Source organism: Pygocentrus nattereri, chromosome 3, assembly GCF_015220715.1.
Source record: "Pygocentrus nattereri isolate fPygNat1 chromosome 3, fPygNat1.pri, whole genome shotgun sequence".
In the NCBI taxonomy this organism is placed as follows: domain Eukaryota; kingdom Metazoa; phylum Chordata; class Actinopteri; order Characiformes; family Serrasalmidae; genus Pygocentrus; species Pygocentrus nattereri.
Genome location: NC_051213.1, coordinates 11,850,391 through 11,873,731, shown reverse-complemented (window position 1 = coordinate 11,873,731; position 23,341 = coordinate 11,850,391). Strand labels below are relative to the sequence as shown.

Here is a 23,341-nt window from a genome sequence, read left to right as displayed (position 1 = left end):
TTAACAAGCAATTGAACACATTGTTGACAAGCAACTGAACACAATTGTACCTAATAAAGTGGCCGGTGAGTGTATATATACCTCCGTACGTAAAAAAAAAAAAATTCCCCCACATATAGTGAGGCCTGAGCAAAAGTTGAAGCACTTCAAATGTTTTATTTTTCCAGAATGTTCAACTCAGCAAATAAATAGAAACTGCATTGAATTTAGCAGAGCATTGCCATATGAAAGTCTGTTCACTGTAGAGGATCAACAAAGTATGTAGTCAACAAAATATCTAATTTGACCAGGTGTATTCAAACTTCTTCATACGACTGTATAAATATAATGACTCAATTCTTCGCCCTCCAAGGACCCATCTAACAAACCTTGCTTGCACTAATACAGTAATGGAAGGGGTCTTAAGACACCACTGGGAATTCACTGGAAATATAGAGTACAAGTCGATGAAGGCATGTTAAAAACAGTACTAAAATGGACGGGCTGTGACCCAGTGAAATACTGGAAAACGGAGGCCATGTCCTGACCTCGTGATTGGAGAAAAGTCGGACTCCCTCCATCTGGTGAAACACGGGGTAGTGGCTGGAGTCAATTTCATCTCTCCTGTACACGTCTCCAGCTAAGAGGAAGCAGTCGAGGCCAGCACGCACCAGCTCCTTCTGGTGGGCGGAGGTGTGGGCACGCAGCATGTGAGTGCGGTTCAGGTAGTAGTTATCACCCTTCTTCCGGCTGGGGTGGTCAGCAGGAATGAGCAAGCTGTCAAAGTTCTGCTCCACCGTGACTATAGGGCTCAGGTTATCATGCACAGAGAAGAGCGGGGTGCCTGAACGGCTAAGGTAGGAGCAATAAAAATGGTCTTTGATGCGTTCTTTAATGACCCACAGTGGGTGGTGGGCCTGGTTGTGAAGCTCGCGGCCCACCTTGGACAGGATTTTGGCAGTTACATTGGTCATATCATCTCGGGGGTAGACATGGCCAAGAACTTCCACTGAGTTGTCATTAATTTGAGGCTGAGGTGAGGGGCTGTGGGTGGACTGCTTGCTGCATAGGTGGAGTCTCTGAGTTACTATGAACCCACTGGATGCGAGATAGGTGACTGGCCAGTTGCAGGTGATGGGTTTCAGTAGGTGCAGAGATCTGTGCAAGGTTCTACAGTATGAGCCCATTGCTGGATCATGAACCTGTAAGAGAAAATGACAGAAAAAGCAGGGTTTATTCAGAGCGGTCAATAAAAAGAAGAAGAAAAAAAAAAACCTAAAGAGTGAATTTGCATTCCAGGATAAATGGATATAATAACAAACTGAATAAAATGGGAAGTACTTTCATAAGATAACTTCTTTTGGTGGCCATGGCCCAAAAATCACCTTCAAAAATGTTCTGGGTTATTCTCAATAGAAAGGCAGCCCCCATGACCAACAGTAAAGGACAACATACATTTTGTACATAATAATGAAAAAAAATCTAGTTGCCCCTCACATCATTTTAAAACTTTAGGATAACTTTTCACTCAAAGTTAAGTATATTTTGTCCATTTCCTAAAGACCACTGTGGCATCCAACAGTGACAATAGATCAGTCTTACAGACACAATAACAAAAACAGCCTGTGTAATTCTAAAGGATGAAGAAAGGTTGGAAAATAGTCATGTAAAAATCAATTGCAACTGGTTTTGGTAAATAAACCCACACAGATGTGCAGAAGTTGACCTCAGGAAAAAATACAAGACAAATAAGGATAGATTCTATACTGCTCTATAAGTTCAGATTATATGCACACAGTGTTATTCTGACAGGTTGCAGCAAACAACAGGAATTGCTGGGGGCAATTTAGCTCCTATTGTTTTGTTGCACCATAAAATAAGACTTTTTGCAGTGACAGAGCTTTGAAAGATGTTGGCAGTAACAGGTCAGAACAGAAGGTGTAGTGGTCAAATTAGTCTATTAAACTGGATAACAATCAAAAGGTTAATCGATCATAGAGGCAGCTGTTAGTTGAAGTCACAGTTAGAAGATCAAAATTAATGAAAAGAACTAGAAGACCTAGATGTCACTCTGGCCACAGTATCAAGCAAGTTTAGCTAGAGCTTGAGCTTCAGAAGTGGCTGACTCATCAAACGAGCAATTTCTGAGGTGTACTGGAGCCATTACCGCACTAACAGGCACACAGCAGGCAAGTAATTCTGTAGTCCCAGAGTGGAGAAATGGAGAAACTGATGCTGAAGTGCAAGAGACAGAGGTGCCTTTTACAAAGGGGGGAAAATGGCTTGATAAACAGGATATCTAACCTATTAGACTTCATAGTTGGATGAAGGACAAGAAGAGTTTTATCGAAGCAGTCAAGCAGTCATCCATATCACTCATCCATTTCTGTTGCCAGTCGGTCTCATTTTCTCTCCATTTCTCTAGTTTTCAATCACTCTACCCTTTGGTTCTTATACACTCTTACGAATACAGGCAGGTATCACACTTTGGACCTTGAACACCAACTTTCAGTCTTGAATTTTATCATCAATGGTAGTTAATTAATCTCACAGAACAGGGTTTCCCAACTCCCATTGTGGGAACTCACTGCTCTGCACAGTTTTAAGTTTTCCCTTCCCTGACATACCAAACCCAACTAATACAGGATTTAGCAGCCAATCAGTTATTTTAACCGTTCAATTCCCTACTAGTGATAACAAAATCCAGGACCTGAAACTGGGCCCAGGGTCCAGAGTTTACTATCTCTGCTAATATGGCATCACTTCAGAGAAACTTTATAGAGCCTGTATTTTAAAAAGTGTTTTAAAAACAAAAGACAGAGTGACTGAAAACTGGAGAAATGGAGAGAAAATGGAACTAATTGGAAACTATATATGAGTGGACTGGATGCTACTTTGATAAACCTTTTCTTGTCCACACTGCTATGTACTACCCTTCACATGGGTGTGAAGTCTAATAGGTTAGAGTTCTGTTTAATGTGTAATTTCCCCCTCATTGTGCACCTCTGCCATATATTAACCACTTTAGGTTCCTTAAAAAAAAAATCTATAAGAGGTTCCTTTAAGAACCAATTTTGTAGAAAAGATTAGCATGGAGGACCCCATAATGCAAATCACTTGTGTCAGAATCGAGTCCTCGTAGGCCACAGCTCTGCAGACTTCAGCCTCATTAAACGCAGCTGATTCAACTCACCAGCTAACTGGCAAGGGCTTCGTATATTGAATTCAGTGCATTACATTCTAAAATGCTCATCCCGAAGAGCTGCGGTCCTGATGTAAAGGTTGTATATCAGTGGTCTTCAGCCCTCCCCGTAGAGACCTTTCCTGAAGCGTTCTAACCTGCATTTGACAAACTGCTTTGCTACCTTACCTAACTGGCTGGTGTAGTATAGTGGGCATTACTGCTGTCCTTTATATGGCAGACAAGGGTTCAATTCTCCTCAAGGACATAAACACCATGCTCTACCAATAACAGTCCAAAACTTGGTGCTTTTACCTACCACTGTAAAATGATTAAACTGCAAGCTGCTCAAAATAAGAGTGTGTGTAAATGTAACACTGCTGCATTTGATCTAGCCAATCAAGAGCATCTGAAGAAGCTAATTTGCCAGGGCAGATATGAAAGACTGTAGTTGGAACCAGACTCCGCAGGAAGGTAGATCTCCAGGAGTTGGTGACCACTACTCTATACCAATTGAAGACCATTTATCCCAAAACCATTCAGGAACCTTTTATGGAAGTGTTCAGTACAGGTACTCCGCTTGGTTTATCTTTTGATCTATTAAGCTATTTCTACTGCTCACTCGCTCTCTCATTCGCTGTGGGTTCTGCCCGGGCAGCAGAGGCACGCGGGACAGCAGGGCACAACAAGGCCACATTTATCCCATACTAACAGTTCCTCCTTCCTAGCCTCGCACAAATATTTGCCTTTGCCCAGCAATATTTTATGAGCCTGAAAGACTGTAAGATAGCATGGACTCACTCCTTCGCAGTCCATTTCTCTTGGGCATGCAGCACGAAATCAGAGTGACGTACAGGAAAAAAAAAAGGATGCACAAGCAGAGAATGACAGAAGACAGTGATGTGAAAAGTTTGCGACACAAAGGGGAAAGAGTGTTGCATTGCAGTGGCATTGCAGCACAGTGGCTCATGGCTGGGTTCCTGCGAGTGCTGCTCCACTTCACGCTCTTGTTTTACAGTTGCACCACTGCTGCCGTGCTGCAAATCAAGTGAAATGGGCTGAACTGACCTGCTCTGTTTTATGCAAAGAGCATAAAAACTCAGGGAGGCGCCTGCGCCCACACTTAATAAGGAATGCTCTTAACTACACACACACACACACACACACACACACACACAGAGGGAAGTCTGTGTGCCCTCCTTCAGACGCGCACACGCTCTGCTGGGTTTATGAGCAAGTGGTGATTGTTCATCTTCTCCTCTCTTGCTGTAATACGTGGAGAATACACTGCTTCACCCATGTCCGTATATCAAGTCACAGCTCAGCACACCCACCAGCCATGGCCTGCCAGGAAACGGCGTAAATCCACAGGCCTGCTGCACCGGCATACGTTCAACGTGCTGGAACGTGTCTATATGTTTTGGTGAAGAGACGTATTTGATAAAAATAAACTGTGTGCACCATGGGGCGCATGCTGAAAACTATATTCAAATTTCTCCTTAACAGTATTAAGTGTAATTGGCAATTACTTTCCAGCGATGCCACTTAGAACCTATGCAAACCCTCACTGTGAAGAATTTCTGTAAGTTCTTCAATTGTGTACTTTTTTTTTTGTTCTCTCTCACTTAAAAAGAGGTGGTTCAAGGGTTCTTTAGTAAGGAAAATGGTTCTATGTAGAACCATGAATACTCAAAGTTCTTTGCATGACGAGGTGTGCCTTATATTGATGGAGAATGTGTTTTATATGGTTCTATATAGCACCAAAAAAGGATCTTGCTATTGTTACAAACTTGACATTGTAACAATAGAAGAACCCTTTTCTGGTTCCATAAGGCACCATCTTCAGCACGTTCTCCAGCAATCTGAAGAACCCTTCCATAATGCAAAAAACCCTTTAACCATGCAAAGGGTTCTTTGAGTATTCAAGGTTTTGAATAGAACCACTGAACCATCTCTGTTAAGTGTGCATACAAGTTTTCAGTAAATACGTCACCATAAAGCCTCACAGTATTACTAGAAGAGCCTGATAGCTTTTGAAAGAATAGCTGATTGTATTTTAGAAACTGCAATGAAACTATTTTTTTACACTTTAAAAGGTATTTAAAAGTGTAAAAAATAAAGTCTAACTCTTTCCTTTCTTGACATTTGTGTGCATATGTTTATTATATTCACAAAAGAAGACATTGTTGATTACAGTAATACATAGTATACTTTCATTAATATGCATTCTTGTGGAAATAGTTTTGTACAGCATTTAAAAATACAATAAAATGTCATCACTGCACACAAATACTATAGAATGAGTGCCGTAAATAATTACAGTACGGTAAGTACCTAGCAGCTCTGCTGCCATTAAGTTACTATAAACTTACATTTTTTAAGCATGGCATTAACACCCAAATGATCACAAGAGGACAGCAGGACATATAACCGTTTACACCTACAATTTCCCATTTCTGGAAAGCATCTAGTGACCACTTTTAATTACGTTTCGTGATAGGAGAAAGGGCAACATGCACTTTTAATACTTCAGTCTCTTGCAGATTTTACCATCAAAGGTTTGGCAGAGAGTCAACAACCTGCAAAATGACATTTCATTATATACAAACGCATTAATGTTCATCTATTGATCTATTTATTTATGATTTTTAATTTTTTAATACTTTAAAAATTAATGTGGTCACCTCCAAAGGTCAGATCGTGATGCTTTTCTGAGATGCACTGGACTTTGTTCACACTGGTATTATACACTTATTGGGACAGGATCATTTAAGATCACTTGCCCTGACATTCAGCCACTGTGGGGTTTTGGAGCATGAATGACATGCTTAATGTTGCCTTCAACCACTTTTATATGCAAACACTCCTTTGTGGGAATAATTGCCTAATCCAGTTGTGCAGTTGTGGAGTTTAATCTGGCCAATCACATTTTTCACTGGAAGTTGGTAGCATGAGGTATGATTCAAAAAGTCTTTGGAGCAAAAGTGTCCAGCAAAGCTAGTGCAAGCAAGCAAGCAAAATGTATTTATATAGAGCTTTTTACAACAGATGTTGTCACAAAGCAGCTTTGCAAAACAATCAGTATTACTGGAAAGAATATTCCTTTGCAGAGAAAACTGTTTCCTGCTGTGTAGATTTTGAAGTGGTTTATAATTTGTAAGCCTTAAGAAGGCAAACAAAACAGCACCGTTTTTCGTCAACAAACCCATTTATAGTAAACATTTGTGTCAAATCCCTCTGTGACACTGCATGTGAACGATAAAGACTGCTTACTCATCAGCAGCAAAGATAAATGGGTATGCAAACAGTCATGAACCAGTCAGAGATGTTTATAATAAGACGTTCATCAAACTGAAAATTTGAAGTTATAATATTTGTGGAATAGTTTAAAATTTGATTATATAAAAAAAAAATAATAATAATACTAAAAAAGACGACACTTTCAGCTGCATCTCCAGAATGAGCAAACTGCCGAGCACACAACTAACGTCAAAACACCAATATACAATCTAGCATAAAAGCGGAATGCTAGATAATTTAGCTGTGCTTCCACCCCCTCCCCAAGGTGTTGGTTGAGCCTGGTATCCCCCACTATTTTTTATTTAACTTAACCACTGGTCTCTACTGTGTGCACAAGGCTCATGTGTGTGCATGGTTCAATGCCCTGACAAAGGTTGTCTCTGAGAGCAAGTGACAGTGCTGTACATGATAGAGAAAAGACGGTGAGAGCAACAAGAGTGAGAGAAAGAAGAGCAGATAAAGGAAAGAGACAGACAGGGCCAAAGGGAGCAAGGTGGGGGACAGAATGAACAGCCCGACTCCGCCTGGTCTGCATCGTTCACGTGTGATGGCTCTGGGAGATGCACTCTTCTCCGTAAGGATTCCAGGATGCAATCAGAGCAGGCACCCGAGAGGAGCTTATTAGAAAGAGCTTAATGCCATTTGGCAAGGTTAGCTCATCCTGTACCCATCCATCATTAACTATTTATTGATGCCACTGCATCTTCATTTCACTGCAGTGCAGTTTTAAATTACTCTCTGGCTCATTGACGATGGCACAAGTGTTCCCTAAAATGAGCTTAAGGACAAACAAGGTTACTTCTACGCTGTAGTTTTTATGTCTACCTGTTGCCAGTTTGATGCAGTTTCCACATCAGCTGGTACAGATCATGTCCTGGCTTTTGTGACAGGCCGTGAGCTGGGTGCAGAGTAGCTGGGGGGCATCTGGACAGGTCAGTATTGATCGCATGCTGATGGCAGCTGTAAGGGCTGAAAGGCTTGAGCTCCAGGCAGTGATTCGCTCCACCATCCCTACATCACTGCACTTCATCCCTTGTAGCTGATCAGCCAAGACTTGGTGGCGAAAGTTTGGCTGCACAGCTAACAAGCCATGCAGGTTTATAGCCAGCAGTTAGCAGAAGTCAACTCACATTTTGTAAAAATGTTGCTTATGTGTTTTAACAGTTATCTATACTTATTTAAAAGTATAACAGAAGTAGCAGCCTTCTCATTTCCTGAGACAAATTACAGGCAAATTTCCAAAAAGTCAGTAAAGGAAAAAATGTGAATTAATCAGGTGTTTCTATTAACAGCAGCTACGCACAAATCCCTCAAGATAATGTCACATGCCTGTGACTTCTGGAACAAAAAGGAAAGATCTGAACCTTTATCAGCTCTCAGTAGAGCAGTTTTGACAGCCCTCTATCAGTGGCCGTAGCTCTAACAGTTCAGAGTCACCAGGCAGAGCAAGCAGTGGCCCATTTAATGACGGTTGAAGTCACCGTCCCATTTCACCACCGAACCAAACTCCTGGGAACACCATAGCAGCAAACAGCTCTGATTGTAGTGCCAAACACGTGACTGTTGTTGGCACTATGTCATCGTTTACTCTAGTAACCTATTCTGATCACTGTTTTTTGCCTTTCATCTCTATCGATGAAAAAAAGCCTTTCAGATCATCCAGGCCATTCCTATCTAGGAATTTTGGAATTTTGACTTCTTTTTAGAGCAATGCTCGTGCAGTCTACCAAAAAAGAGTCACTCTTAAATGTAGCCTTTCTTCTCTTGGTATCTATGTGTTTTTTTTCCCCCACACAAATTCTTGAAAGATGTATGAAATGGCAAGTTCATTAAAAAGTGGAAAACTGTCTTGTTTTAAGGCACTGCTTTAGTGTAGTGTAGGAAGAAGAGCCTATTAATGTTGCTACCTTAGGCCAAAGAACGAAACACGTATGCCCATTTTGTAGGGCTCAGAAATGCGTAGGCCAAAAGAATGACTTGATTTAGCTCATTTGTCTCTGCCTTTGTGGTACTCATTAATCCTACATGAAAAAGTGTGGTTTAGTGAATCCAGCTTTCTTCAAGATAGCTTTACAACGTTGAGCGCGCCTCCTAGCAACCCCATCTCTAAAAGATGGAATCTACTGCATCACTGAACTGCCATTAGCCAACAAGCATCTTTAATTACCTGATGCAAAGGCTTCTGTTTTTAGGACCACCGTATGGTTTTGCTAAACTCAAGGCAGGAGCTGGTGCTGTCAGGTATGTCTGGTGACGACTTCTCAACACCACTGGGGAATCTGTAGCAGATCCGGTCATCTTTGTAGAACTGGAGAACTTTTAGTAGAGTATTTGTCTCAATTTCAAAACCTGTACTGCTTTCATAATCAGTTAGTTTTGAGTACTTTAATTTGGTCAATTTTCCTCTTTTGACTACACAGTCAAGTTGTCCTCCTCTATGAATTCTTCATAGCTAAACTTTGGTACAGTTATGCAATCTTATGAAACAAAACTGATATCACACCAGTGCACTAGGCCAACAATCAGCCTTCACCATAAGAACCCGGGGAGCTAAGCATGTGAGAAGGACGTCTTTCTGTATAGCAGAGATGCTTTGGTGGAATGAGTGTCTATGACTGTTCAAAGGTTAATGGAGACAGTCTTGTGTAAAAGGTGTCTGTCCACTCTGCTGTGCGATGGTCACAGACAGGTCAAAGGTCACGGTCCACCTGCCAGAGCTCAGCATGGATACTGTGAGACTCTTCTATTTTTACCCTGGAGCCCAGCTGCCCTCGTGAGTCCTCGCAAGACTTCAGCCTGCCTCAAAGTCGAGCTCTAAAGCGCAGAGATAAGGATACTCACAGTATAAGGATCAAGCTGAGGATTCTTCCCTCCAGATCTGTTGTGCAGTTGTGTGGGAGCTATAAAAGAACTGAGAGCCTTCAGAAGCTCTTCTGAATGATGCTGTGTATTCATGTAAAACTGCCTGCTGCTGTCCTCTCTCTCTCTCTCTCCCGCAGGCTTAAACAACACAGACTCCTTTGAAGTTGCACGGCTGAAATGATGTCATTGCAGTACTGTATAACACCACGTAACAACCGTGTGCAGCGGCTTTGTGTGTGCACTTGCAGGCTGTGATGCAGGGGCATCCAGTTAAGGTCCTGGAGGGCTTTAGTCCAGCGCAATTTGGTGAATTCCCTGCTGATTCAGCTGTGGGGCTGCAATTAAAGCATTTTAAAATCTATTGACTATTTTTTGAGAAGCCGACTAATTGAACTTTTATACCACCTACTGTTTCCTCTCACTTTGCCCTTTACAGCACTACCAACAAACTTTGTTTAATCTCTTCTTTAAAAAAGCAACATCAGCCCCAAATCTCAGCATCAGATGCTCTGTCCACAGAGATACGGACCATATTGCACAATAAGCTGGCCATGACTATCAAGATTTTGGGGGTTTAGTTCTCATCGTCTCTCTGCGCATTCTTGTGTGCGGTTTTAATCTGAAAGATATGAAACAATTTTACACACAACTCTGTTCATTGCGACAAGTCTGTTGGAACCAAATACTGGAAAATGTCTATGAATTTAGCAGCTTCACATATTTAAAACTCATTCAACAGCTTTCTTTAAAACATTAAGTAGATAGTAAGTGAGATAACCTCATGTGTTTGCTGGCTCATCCCACTTCTTTTCTGGAGTAAAGCTTTGTTGTAGTAGATTTATTTTTCTCTGGGGAAATATCATAATTTGTGATAACTGATGAAATTAGTCATTTTAATTCAGGATGAATCTACAATGATCACACTAAAAATTGTAGAGTCAGTGACTTGTAGCTGGTTCAACCTGGAACTCCTTTAGTAACAGTAGTCTTGTTCCAATTCACCTCACACTAACACAAATCCTGTCCAGAGACACACCCATGCACTGTGTTGTTATTGTTATTGAGTGTGGTGGCAGTGGGCTAACAGTGGCATGAATCTGTGCTATGACCTTTCAGTCCAGGCCATCTGTGGGGATTACACAGCTACAGTATGTGGCCAAAAGTATGTGGACAATCCTTTTGATTAGTAGGTCCATCTAATTCTGCCACACCCACTGCTAACAGGTGCATAAATCAAGCATACAACAAATCTCCATAGAAGTACATTGGCACTAGAATGGGTCATACTGAAGAGCATAGTGCAACTAAAGTATCCTTATCTTTAAATGGGGTCTTAATGATCATAAGACACACTCCCTGTTTGTAGTCTCAAGTTATTTTTTTAAAGCTATTAGCTGGTAGGTCCTAGTTTATGTTTTCACTTGACACACAGGCTTGATGTTTCCAGTGTAGGCAGCATGAAGATATGGGGAGTAGAAATGCCTACAATAAAATCAGCGAAGCAGTACGCCAGCAGCACAGAATCACATAGTGCATAAAAATGTGTTACTACACTCACTAGCAAATTCCAGACTGCCTCTAGAAGCAATACAAGCACAGTCATTTTTGGGGGGGATTTGGGTTTCTATGACCAAGGAGTTGAACACAAACTCATAATGCCAAATGTCTGGAGCGGTGGAAGTGGTGTAAAACACACCAGCACTGGACTCAGTTGAAACATGTTATCTGGTACGATTAATCATGGTGCTCTGATAGAAGAACCTGGTTGGATACCAGGAGAACACTACCTGTCTAAATAGACAGTGCCCACAATAAAGTTTGGTGGAGGAGGAATAATAGTTTGGGACTGCTTTTTCATGATTTAGCCAACAGTCTGGGGAAGGCCCTCAATATCACTGTGCCCTCCAGCACAAAGCAAAGCTCTATAATGAAATGGTTTACTAAGTTTGATGTGCCTTGATTAGCCTGCACAGTCCTGACCTCAAGCCCATCAAACACCTTTGGGATGAATTGTAATAGGCAATGCAAGCTAATCTTCATCTCCCAACATCAGTGCTCACCTTCACTAATTCAAAATTAACAAAATGTATTGGAAAGCCTACCCAGAAGAATACAGATTACAACAACACAGAGGGACTCAATATTAATGCACAGAGTTTGGAGTAAGATGCTCACCAAGCACACATGAATGTTTAGTCATTCAGCTGTCCACATATGTTTGACTATATAGTGCGCTTTATTCTAAATGCATTAGTTGACAAGAGGCTACCGAACAGAACGTCTGGTCTCCATGAGTGTAGTATCCTGGAGCTCCAATAAGGGTGGACCGAGCTATGGCCACAGGGCAGTGTGGGCTTCATACACTCCCCTGATGCTTTGCTGCTGAGCACCACTGAATCCCAGCATGGGGCTGTCAGCATTCAATCCTGCATTCATCTGCACAACACACAGCCTCTCCCTGACCTACTGCTGAGAGAGACGGACACAGAGACCAGGGGCTCAAACCAGGACGGAATCAAATATGAACAAATTATCTCGAGAATGAAAAGCAAATGAAAATCCCAATTGATCCCATGGACAAAATTTAAATTATATTTAATCATATTGTAGTATATTACATTAACATCATTACACCATTATATTGCTATGCATTGCAATATGATAAACACATAGGAAAACACCTTCATATATTGAGGTTGGTGACTGAACTGCATTATTTTAATAATTTCACTAAAATGATTCATGTACTATATTGAATCATGTGAACACTAGGGTAGTCCAGATGCCCAAAGGACATCTCTATTTGGTGAGGATGCTCACAACACAACTTAAGAGGCTCTAGGTTTATTACAACCTTCTATGATAGCAGTATTACTAAGGCTGATTTAAAAAGTTATTTTTGCTATTCACAAATTATATTTTGCACAAAAATATCCTTATGTCCTTGTAAAGAGCGTGGAATTATCAATGCTTAGTAAACAAACTAATAATGATGCTCCAGAGGAAATGTCAAACATTAGAAGTGATCAGGAGTCAAACTTGGAGATGGGAATTGTACATGAGCAAATATCTCCATTCACATGCATCAGCTGTCTCAAGCTGGTGAAAGGAGAAAAGCACTCAATCAAACTGAAACAAACATTAGTGACTGCTGAAAAAAACTCAGTGGCATTCAGACAAAACCAGATAGTGCATATAAAAACAGTATGAAAAGAAGGATAAACAAGCTTGAAACCAACTGTTTGTACAGAGGAAGCAGGTCAAGGAGGAGAAAAAAGGTCAAGATATGAAAAACATAAAAGCCATGATGACAGATGGAGAATAGCAGCCAGCAGGGAAAGCCAGAGAGAAAGAGGAGATTGACAAATGACCGAGAGGGAGAACAAAAAAAAAAAAAAAAAAAAAAAAAAAAAAAAAAGAGAACCAAAGAGATACGGAGAACAAGTAAACAACTGACTGAGGAAGAAAGCAAGAAGAGAAACCAAGAAAGACTGACACACCAATTGAGAAGATAAATGAGAGAGAGAAAGAAAAAAAAAACATGGACGACAAAAAAGAGGTAGATTAATGTACGAGTTAACGTTTGGTTGGGTGCAGTCAGTTCAGCCGTGTAGAGGAGGGGAGTGCAGAGATGGTGTAGGTTTGTGTAATTGATGGTGTGAATTAGACTGGCCTTTTTCGTGTGTATATGCTGCTAGTTCTGATGAACCCTCAGTGGAGTCATAACTCACACATACACTTAGCTTTAGATGATCAGCATATCAGCACAAGAGTCGAGCACTGAGCAATTGTTTTCAAGTTCGTTTTCATTCTACTATGTGAGGTCATAGGACATTTATGGAACACATATCGCTGTTGTCGGAACAAAACCTCGTATCTCCATTTTTGTCAATTTTCAGTTTTTGACATAATTTGAAAATGCGTGTTGATCTTTACATTGTGTGTAAATTTCATGATGATTGGACTAAAGGAAATGGCCAAAAATGACTTGGAAAATAGTCTGGTTCCATTGACTTACATTGAAAGTAATGTATGTTTTTTCCTTCTCCTGTCAAGCTACCATTTTGGAGATACGAGGTTTTGTTCCGACAACAATGATATGTATTTATGTGTCTGCATGTAATCACATCTCTTATAAATTACTAAGCAAGTCCGACAGCCCTTCATTCATTTCATTTCCAGTCAAAATGGACATTAAGTACTAGTTATTCATTTTCATAAGATATTTCTGAGGAGATTAGATATAACATAATAACCATAACAACCGAGAAAAATAAGTGAAAAGGTGAGTTCAATTATTAAAAGATATAAAGAATATGGGGCTCCTAATAACCATGTACAAACTGGTAGACCATCAAAACTGGCCCCATCAGATAAACAGAACTTAAAACTTTCTTCTTTGAGAGAGAGAGGTGAAGATCAAGCTGCTTCAGATGTGAAAAAATCCACAGGTGTTTCTGTCCATCCTTCCACTGTGAGAAGACAACACAATGGATCTGAAAGGATGTGTAGCCAACAAGAAGCCATTACTGAGAAAACAGAAAAAAGATCAATATTTGCACTAATTTCTGCAATTCCCTGTCTGTGATGTTTGTAGATTTTTTTGTCCATTCGAACCATCCTCCTCACTGTTTGTGGGGTCAGTATAGACATACATCTGGCACATTCTTAACATCCAGTTGTTTTAAACTAAAAGTACTGCTCTGATGGTGGAAATGAGCATTTAAAACTGTTAAGCTATTTCCTTTAGCCATTTCCTCATTTGTGCAGCTCAACAACGTTTTGTCACACATCACTGCTGTATTCTCTTCCCACAGTGGTGGATGACTGAGGGAATGTGTCCTGTGTTTCATCTCATCTTATCTCATATATATATATATATATATATATATATATATATATATATATATATATATATTCCAGAGTGAAACAGGAACTGTTGACTATTTAAGCGTTCCTAATCACGCAGGTGAACTTTAACATATAAAATATTAATGGGAATGTACTTCCATTCGATTTCTAGGGGTGCCAACATTTGTGGCGCAAAGATTTAAGAAAAATATGTATTTCATGACGAGGTTTAGTTTTTTTTAATAATTACTCCTTAAATAAAGATTCGATTTTTGCTAATGTTTTGAATGAAAAGGATAAAAGGATAAGTAATTAAGAATACTTTTACATCTTATTTTGCTCATGATAAGCGGAGTGCCAACATTTATGGAGGGCACTGTAAATTAAGTGGAAGGTCTGGACTTTAACTGGGTTAAAAAATAAATCAGGACCAACATTGTAAGGAAATTGGGGATAAACAGGGGTTACCTGCAAAGTTTCAGTTTTGTCCTGCAAATGTACAAAACACACACACACACACACCCACACACACACACACCCAGACAGAGACAGAGACAGAGACAGACACACACACCCACACACCATAGAAGTGCAGCCAGAAGTGGTGTCGGTCAGTGTCAGCCACACTGGGAATAGCATGGATGGCAGACAATTAGTAATTAGTGAAGAAGTGGAGAGAAGCGCTGCAGCAGATTCCCAAGTCAGCTCCTCACACTCAGCTCCACTCAACTCCTGCTCCCAGCATGCAACTGCCTCCTTCATTTCCATTCCACACGCAGCATAAGAGCTTTCCAATCTTTAGTTCAGCAAACAGAAAGACAAGTACTTTATACAGACTAGTACTCTAACCTGATGAACCTGAGCAATAATCATTTATTAATCTTAAGACATTTCGGTTACTGTTATGAAATTAATATTTAAATACAGAAGTCCTGAGCGGGAGGGACCGATGATCAGAGGCACATACAGACTCCGGGAATTTAAAGGGTTGAAAAGCTCTGCAGCTAAATATCATGACAGGAAGTGTGGACCATATTACCTTTCAGTATCATAAATCCTGCCACTGTCTTAGTCTGTGCTCTTATGTTTGTGCTCATGGAAGGGCACAGCCAGATGGCAACACTCCTTGCTTTCCTAAGTATGATGCATAGCATTCATTACCATTATGCAGATTGCAGTGCATCATTACAGAACACAAGCCTAACATAAAAGTTTTCCCATGAATAACTATAGCAATGTGGTGATGATGATGTTAAAAATAAACTAAACGATTTTTGAATATTTCACCTGGAGGTCACCGATCACTGTTAGGACCATATATAAGCTCATATAACTGAACAGCTACTTTTCTACAGCCCATAAACAGTTTAAATAAAAAAATAAATAAAGAAATTAAAGCTAACAATCAATGTTACTGCAGCACAAAAGATCAGAAAAACGGAGAAAAAATAAATAAACTGTCCAAACTACCAAACTGCAGCACAGAGAATCCAGGCATGACATGATTAAGCGGTAATCAACCAATAATGATCTTTTTTATATAAAATATATATTAAAATAATGAAATTTTGCCAAACTCTTAAGACTGATAACGGACTGTGAGTGATTATTAATCAACAAGCCTAAAATAATGGACGTGACCCATCAGCCTACCAATTATATAACAGTAACAGTGACAGTAACAGTGAAACAAAAGGTGACAGGCTGTGCTACATTTGAAGTTTGAAGGGATATTAAAGAGTTCCCTGTATGAGCCGTGAAACATAGTACTGATATATGGGGCCAGGCATAAGGATGCCTATGAAGGCCAAAAACCATGGTAAACATACCCCAAAAACCGGTTCTGTTTAAACTGAGGGGCTAAACATGATATACACGATATTGCCAAAAGTATTCAGTCACCCACCCAAATAATTTCAAATCACTTCCATGGCCACAAGCGTAAAGTGAAAGAATGAGTCGCTCTCAGGAGCTCAGTGAATTCCAGCATGGAACCATGACAGGATGCCACCTGTGCAACAAGTCCAGTCGTGAAATTTCCTCACTACTATATATTCCACAGTCAAGTAGTATCATAACAAAGTGGAAACGACAGCAACTCAGCAACTCTTAATGCTTCAGCTGATCAAGAGCTTTTGGACAATTTCATGCTCCCAACTTTGTGGGAAGAGTTTGGGGACGGCCCCTTCCTGTTCCAACATGACTGCACACCAGTGCACAAAGCAAGGTCCATAAAGACATGGATGAGTGAGTTTGGTGTGGAAGAATTTGACTGGCCTGCACAGAGTCCTGACTTCAACCTGATAGAACACCTTTGGGACGAATTATAGTGGAGACTGCGAGCCAGGCCTTCTGGCCCAACATCAGTGTCTGACCTCACAAATGTGCTTCTGGAAGAGCTGAAGCTGTTATAGCTGCAAAGGGTGGGCCGCCATCATATTAAACCATATGGATTAAGAACGGGATGTCACTGGAGTTCATATGCGTGTGAAGACAGACAAGTGAATACTTTTGGAAATATAGCGTATATGTTTTTACACACACACACACATACATATACATATATACATACATATACACATATATATATATATATATATATATATATATATATATATATATATATATATATATATATATATATATATATATATATATACATATACACACACACACACACACACACACATACACAAACACACATACACACATATATACGTACAATTGAATTACATTACATTGAACTAAAGATAGCCTCACCTTACACACACACACACACACACATATATATATATATATATATATATATATATATATATATATAAAAAAGGTGAGGCAATCTTTAGATCAATGTACTGCATTTGTACATTCATGTGCAATTTTCTCACTCCGCCATGCAGCATAGCTTCACTCTGAACTGAAGACCTATGTCGGTTTTAGGCAGGCTTTATTACAGGGGTGTCCAATCTTACCTGTAAAGGGCTGGTGCGGCTACAGGATTTCATTCCAAAAGAGAAGAAATACAACTGATTCTATTTATTTAATCAACTGCTCAGCCTTCAAATAACTAACGTGAAATGTGATCATGTTCCTGCTTTGATGGAATGAAAACCTGCGGCCACGCCAGCCCTCTGTGGATAAGACTGGACACCCTTGCTTTATATGGTGAAACTTTCATGCAACTTTCGTTGCTTGATACCTGCATCAATCTAAATTTTACCTGAGTTGCACAATGTAAAGCTCCCTTTTCCTCATTTAAAACTCAAAAACAACAGTTGTGTCTCAATTTCAATAAAAAGGTTATGACACAGTCAGTCAAAACACATAAAATCACACAATCATTTCAAATCTCCAGGTCGCCTGTAACCGAACATATCACCCCTGTCCTTAAAGAGCTCCACTGGCTCCCTGTCAACTACCGGATCCAGTATAAAATCTTACTAACTACATTCAAAGCTCTACATGGACTTGCTCCCTCTTATATCTCTGATCTCCTTAAGACATACAGTCCTGCTCGCACCCTCCGATCCTCGTCAGCTGGCCAGCTCACTCTCCCTCCAGTCCGCTTGTCCACCGTGGGAGCTAGAGCTTTCAGCCACTCTGCCCCGTCTCTCTGGAACACCCTTCCTACCCAAATTCGCAATATTGACTGTCTAACTACCTTCAAATCTCGGCTTAAAACCCATCTATTCACACTTGCATACTCCTGATTCCTCATCTTCACTTTTCTCTGTTTGTCTTGTTTCTCGTCTGGTTGAAAGTATTTGAATGTATGTTGATTTGTTTATCTGTTTATTTGTTTTTTGTTTTTTATCCTCTTTTATACTCTATCATTCTTCTTTTAACCGTTGTAAGGTGTCCTTGAGTGCTTTGAAAGGCGCCATTACTAAATAAAATGCATTATTATTATTATTATTAAATCACTGATTTCACTGGATCAGTCGACCGAAAACTAAAAACTGATAGTTCATTCAGATTCAGTTCATTCAGTGATTCCCATTTTTGTAAAGCTGCTTTGTGACAACATCAGTTGTAAAAAGCGCTATATAAATAAATTTGATTTGATTTGATTTGATTCAGAAGTCAAAAATAAGATCCTCTTTATTGACTTTATTGACTTGGGTTTAATGTGTTATAGTCATTGCGCTCTTGAAATGTTGCCACAAACACTGTTTTAAGCAGCGCTCTACATTTTTAGTAGGCCTATCGAGCAAAACTGACTGCCTATTGAATCGTCCTCAACTCTAATCAAATAAAAGCTTTTCATTGGAAATGAATCAAGTCTAATCCTGCAACACAAATGCAGGACTCGCAGGGGAAATACTTGAGGGGAAAAAAAAGTAAAGCAAACAGACAGTCGCCTGACAATACAACTATGGGAAATAACCGTGATGGCACAGAGAAAGCCAGTGTGCACTGCCACACAGTGAGCTGAAGCCATGCGTCGTGTGGTCATCTCTAAACACTTGTTCACACCACAAAAACAGCGCAGTATGCAGAAACATGTCAGAGCATGAACATGCCATGGCACTGCTTCCCTGTCCTCCATTCTCATGGATCTCTCTCTCTCTCCCTCTCTCTCTGTGCTATTTCCAGCTTGGCGTGAAGAACAGGCCGCAAGCCTGTGCCCAGGCCTGACTGGCCGATGTGTGTGTTCTCTCACCCTGGGCGGCTGTGACTTTACGCTAAGCCAGGGCATCCTGGCTCTGCCAGGCACTGCAGAGAGCTCCGGTGGGCATGGTGCTAAAGTGGTGGCAAGGACCTAAACTGCACCAGGGTAGCTGCCGACGTGCCTTCAAGCCATGCAGTTTGTATTATTATAAAATGATGAACAGTGCAGCCAATCTGCTTTTACTGCTGTAGGGCAGTAGAACTATCCACACTTAATAATAACAACAGTGCTGGGCAGTAGTGACATGATTCCATATCATATCCAAATATACCACAGAAACAAATGACAGATTTTCCTTAATAAGACAATGACTACATGCTTCCTGAACACTGCTACTCTATGCTAAAAGAAGTCCGCCCTCCATTTATTTAATTTCCAGTTAAAATGACCATTAAATTTACGCAAAATGATGATCTTGCCTAAGGAAGGTTCCTGAAAACAATAGAAGCTGTAATGCAAAGGTGGATATGCTAAACACTGAAAATGATATATTTAGTTGTTGAGGCTTTGTTGTAATTGTATATTTAATTTTTAAATGTGTTTTCTGCTGAAACGTGAATAACTTGTACATATATAAGCCATTTTATGGAAATTCATAAATGGGCAGGCAACTCTTGTAGGTTGTTTTGAGATCCCAAAAGAAACCAAATTTCAGAAAATAAACAAATAAAGAAGTGTTTCCATCAAATACCTCTGGGATAAGCTGGAGTTGTGTTTGTAAACCAGAACTAATCATCCAACATCAGTACCTGAGCTCAATGATGTTTTGTGGCTGAATTCAATCAAACCCTCACAGCAATATTCTAACATTCCAACAATGCTCCAGCAAAACCTTCCTGGAAGAAAAGAGCCTGTTACTGCAGCAAAGAGAGGATAAACTCCCTTTTAAAACCTTTGAGCAGATGTCTACAGACTTCTGGACATCAGAATCTGAATCAGAATCCTTTATTGATCCCAGAGGGAAATTGCAGTTGTTACAGTTGCAACCATTTATGTACAAGAATAAACACTTTAATAATTTAAAACAAAGATAAAGAGAAATTTGCAATAAGTACACGGGATTTAAGTGCTTATGAATATAGTAAAGTGGCGGTGACTGTGATAGTAAATATGAAACATCGAGTATAAAGCAGTTCAAATTATTTAAATTATTGTCCCTCTGAGTTATTGCACACAAAATTGTTATTATTACACATATGAACAGTTTGGTATTGAGTGCTGCACAGATGAACCACACTTGTGAATCACACACTGAGGGAGGAGTTATAGAGTTTGATGGCCACAGGTAAGAATGACGTCCTGTGGTGCTCTGTGGTGCAGTTCAGTAAAATGAGTTTTGCCCTGAATGTGTTCCTGTGTCATATAGTATATATAGCCCAATACTATATAATAAATTAATTAAATAAGGACTACAAGCATTATATATTATATGTAAAGCTGGTACAACTGACATCAAATGAAACGGACAGACCACATCACTTTGCTCTGGGTGAAACAAATACCTGGTTTTATGATACCAACATGATAGCTAGTGTTATAATGTAAGATCTATCTATTTTGGTCATGACAAAGTAATATGATCTGCTCATTTCAAAACTGACTTGACGTCGTGAAAACAGAAACCACTCCTTATCAGCTCGGTCCGTAGTTACCAAGCAACTCATATTTATTCTTTTCCTTGAAGGTTATCAGTACCACTAATAAGAGTGACTGCTTGATGGAGCCCTTCAGTAAGGCATTATGCCCTATATCTAATGAGTGCACTCAGAGCTATACTATAATGCACTGCAGACGCAGTTTCCTGCATAATTTATATGCACAAAGCAAACGCAAATGAGAACGTGCCGCTGTTTTGTTAATAATGCGCTTTGTAATGGCTGTGTGCTCTGGAATGTCTTCAAGTGCAAATCTCTGCATTTGTCCTGCTAACAGTGAAGAACCAGAAGACTGATCGAGACTGAACCAATAATAGCCAGTAACATAATGGTTCATAGAGCATAGGCTCTGTACACTATGCAGTCTAAGCTAAAATATCATTAGCATACCTAAATACGGTTAAATGAGACATCCATACCGTCTAAACATCATTTATCTTCTAACAAAACTCTGTGGAAACAGCTACCATTTCTGGCTAGAGTCAGGAAAGGCAGTTTAGTAACGATACAATGCACACATTAAACATGATGATGTGAAATTATGAAGTTATATACACACACACACACACACACACACACACACACACAAACAATATCCCTGAGGCAAAAAAAAAAAAAAAAAAAAAAAGTTATTTTCACAGCTAAATCAGAAATTATTTCAAAATGGTGTCAAAAAAAATCAGGAAAACAAACATTCCAAATTTAAAACAGTGTCTCTGATACACCTGATAGTCTATGGTTCTTTAATCTGAAAAATCTTGTGGAAAGCCGTTGTGAATGAAATGGGCAGGAGGGGGCGGGGCTTCTGATTATATATATATATATATATATATATATATATATATATATATATATATATATATACACACACATATACATACACACACACACACATATATGTGTGTGCACTCATATATATTATTATACTCACTTATATAATTGCAGAAGTCATGGACACAGGTAGTGAGGGTACTGAGGGGACAGCTGCACTCCCAGATTTCATGACTGTTTAACTGTGACTGAAAAAATTAAATATAAAAACTATTAAAAGGAAAACAAAATCCTTCTAAAAATAATGTGATCCTAAAAAAAAAAAAAAAAGAATGCGCTTCTATTTCAATTTTGTTCAATATATTTCATTTTAGTTTAATTTTATTTCTTCAAAAATATTTATTAATCCTTATTTCATCTTAAGTGAATATATTGTAATTTTAAAGGTTTATTGATTTTTTTTCTTCTTTATTTATTACTACTGTTATTAATAATTTTTAGCATTTGATTTTTTACCATTTAACAATCTCGATTTCTGTATTGGCTCGGCATCACGGTAAATGAGGGTCTCCCTCAATGCACTTCAACTTTAAATAAAGGTTGATTGATTGAATTACAGTGAGCCTTATATAATTCAGTGAGACGTATATTTTATAAATACATATAACAATGTTTATTTGTCAAACGTGACAATGTGGCTATGGGTGTGACATGACTGCTTACCTAGTAAACTGTAAATGCTATTATTGTGAAATGGCAACATCTAGAAGTCACAACAGCTCTGCAGCAAAGCAGAAGACCACATAAACACACATACAAAGTACTGAAGCCTGTAGTGTGTAAAAATTACCTCTCCTCTGTTGTACCATTCACTGCAATGTTCCAAAATGCTTCTGAACTGTGCATCAGGAGAGTCATAAAGTGGGTTTCCACAGCTGAGCAACTGCATACAATCCCAAGATCACTAAATGCAACGCCAAGCGTCAGCTGAAGTGGTGCAAAGCACATCACCACTGGACTCTGAAGCAGTAGAAACATGTTCCCTGGCTTCACTATCTTGCGATGGACGAATCTACCAGGAGAATGATACATACTAAATACAGTTAGGTTTGGTGGAGGAGGAATAATGGGCTGTTTTTTTTTTTTAGGTTTTGTGCTCAGTCTTTCAGTTCCAGTGAATGGTAATGTTAACACTACAGCAGAAAAATACATTTTAGAGAATTATATGCCTCCAACTTAGTGACAAAGTTTTGGGGGAGGCCCTTTCCTGTTCCAGCGTGACTGTACCCCTGTGCACAAAGCAGGGTCCATAAGGACCTGGTTTGATGAGTTTGGTGTGGACGAACTCCAGTGGCCTACGCTGTTCTGACCTTAACCCTGCTGAATGGCACGGAGATGAACTGCCAACTTGTGCCAGGCCATTTTGCCCAACATCAGTGCTCGGTCCCACTTTTGGAGAGCCCTGCAAATCAGCTGTTGATTGTTTAAGACAATTTCTACTGTATGAACTTATGTACACCATCATCTGCTAGTCTCTAGCAGAGCAACAGTAAAATGACAAACAACTCTGATACACAAACTTTGTGAACATCTAAGTAGGCGACATAGCTGCACAAGAACTTTTATTGTATGAGGTAATTAGCAGCTGAGTGACCTGGCTTATATGGTCTGCACAGGTAGGAATGAACAACCAATTTGTGAATGCTGTCGGAGGTGTGAGCGCGCTACTCTTGCTAGCCTGCATACAACTGAACAGAAGAACCTGAAACCTTAATGCTACGCTGTGTTCATAATTTATACACACAGAATTACAGAGATATAATGATCTGAACATCAGACATTCTCTACAGCTGTGCAGGATCTGCATTGCTCATTTGTCCTGTATATTTTAGCATCTTGTGGAAATGAATTATTACTGTACGTCACTGTCAGATCTGCATCACTAAACCAAAGCCAGATCACAGCAGTGACTGCTTATAATGTATCGCCATTTGCAGTGATCAACCTACGGTGACTAGTTTGGAAATGCACGGCAATCTCATCATAATTCTTATCCAGCAGCAGCTACAG

General features: G+C 39.6%; 1 protein-coding gene across 3 annotated transcripts in view; it reads right to left on the bottom strand.

The window, feature by feature from the left end:
• The window catches only part of fars2 (phenylalanyl-tRNA synthetase 2, mitochondrial), a 185,194-nt gene that overhangs the window by 128,045 nt on the left and 33,808 nt on the right, over positions 1 to 23,341 (bottom strand). For all 3 annotated transcript variants that reach the window (XR_005130119.1, XM_017704662.2, XM_017704645.2), the window contains exon 2: positions 528 to 1,181. Coding sequence is in view for 2 of the 3 variants with exons in the window: in XM_017704662.2 (XP_017560151.1) it covers positions 528 to 1,166 (639 nt within the window). In the remaining variant the exon portion in view is untranslated. The remainder of the gene's footprint in view (positions 1 to 527; positions 1,182 to 23,341) is intronic.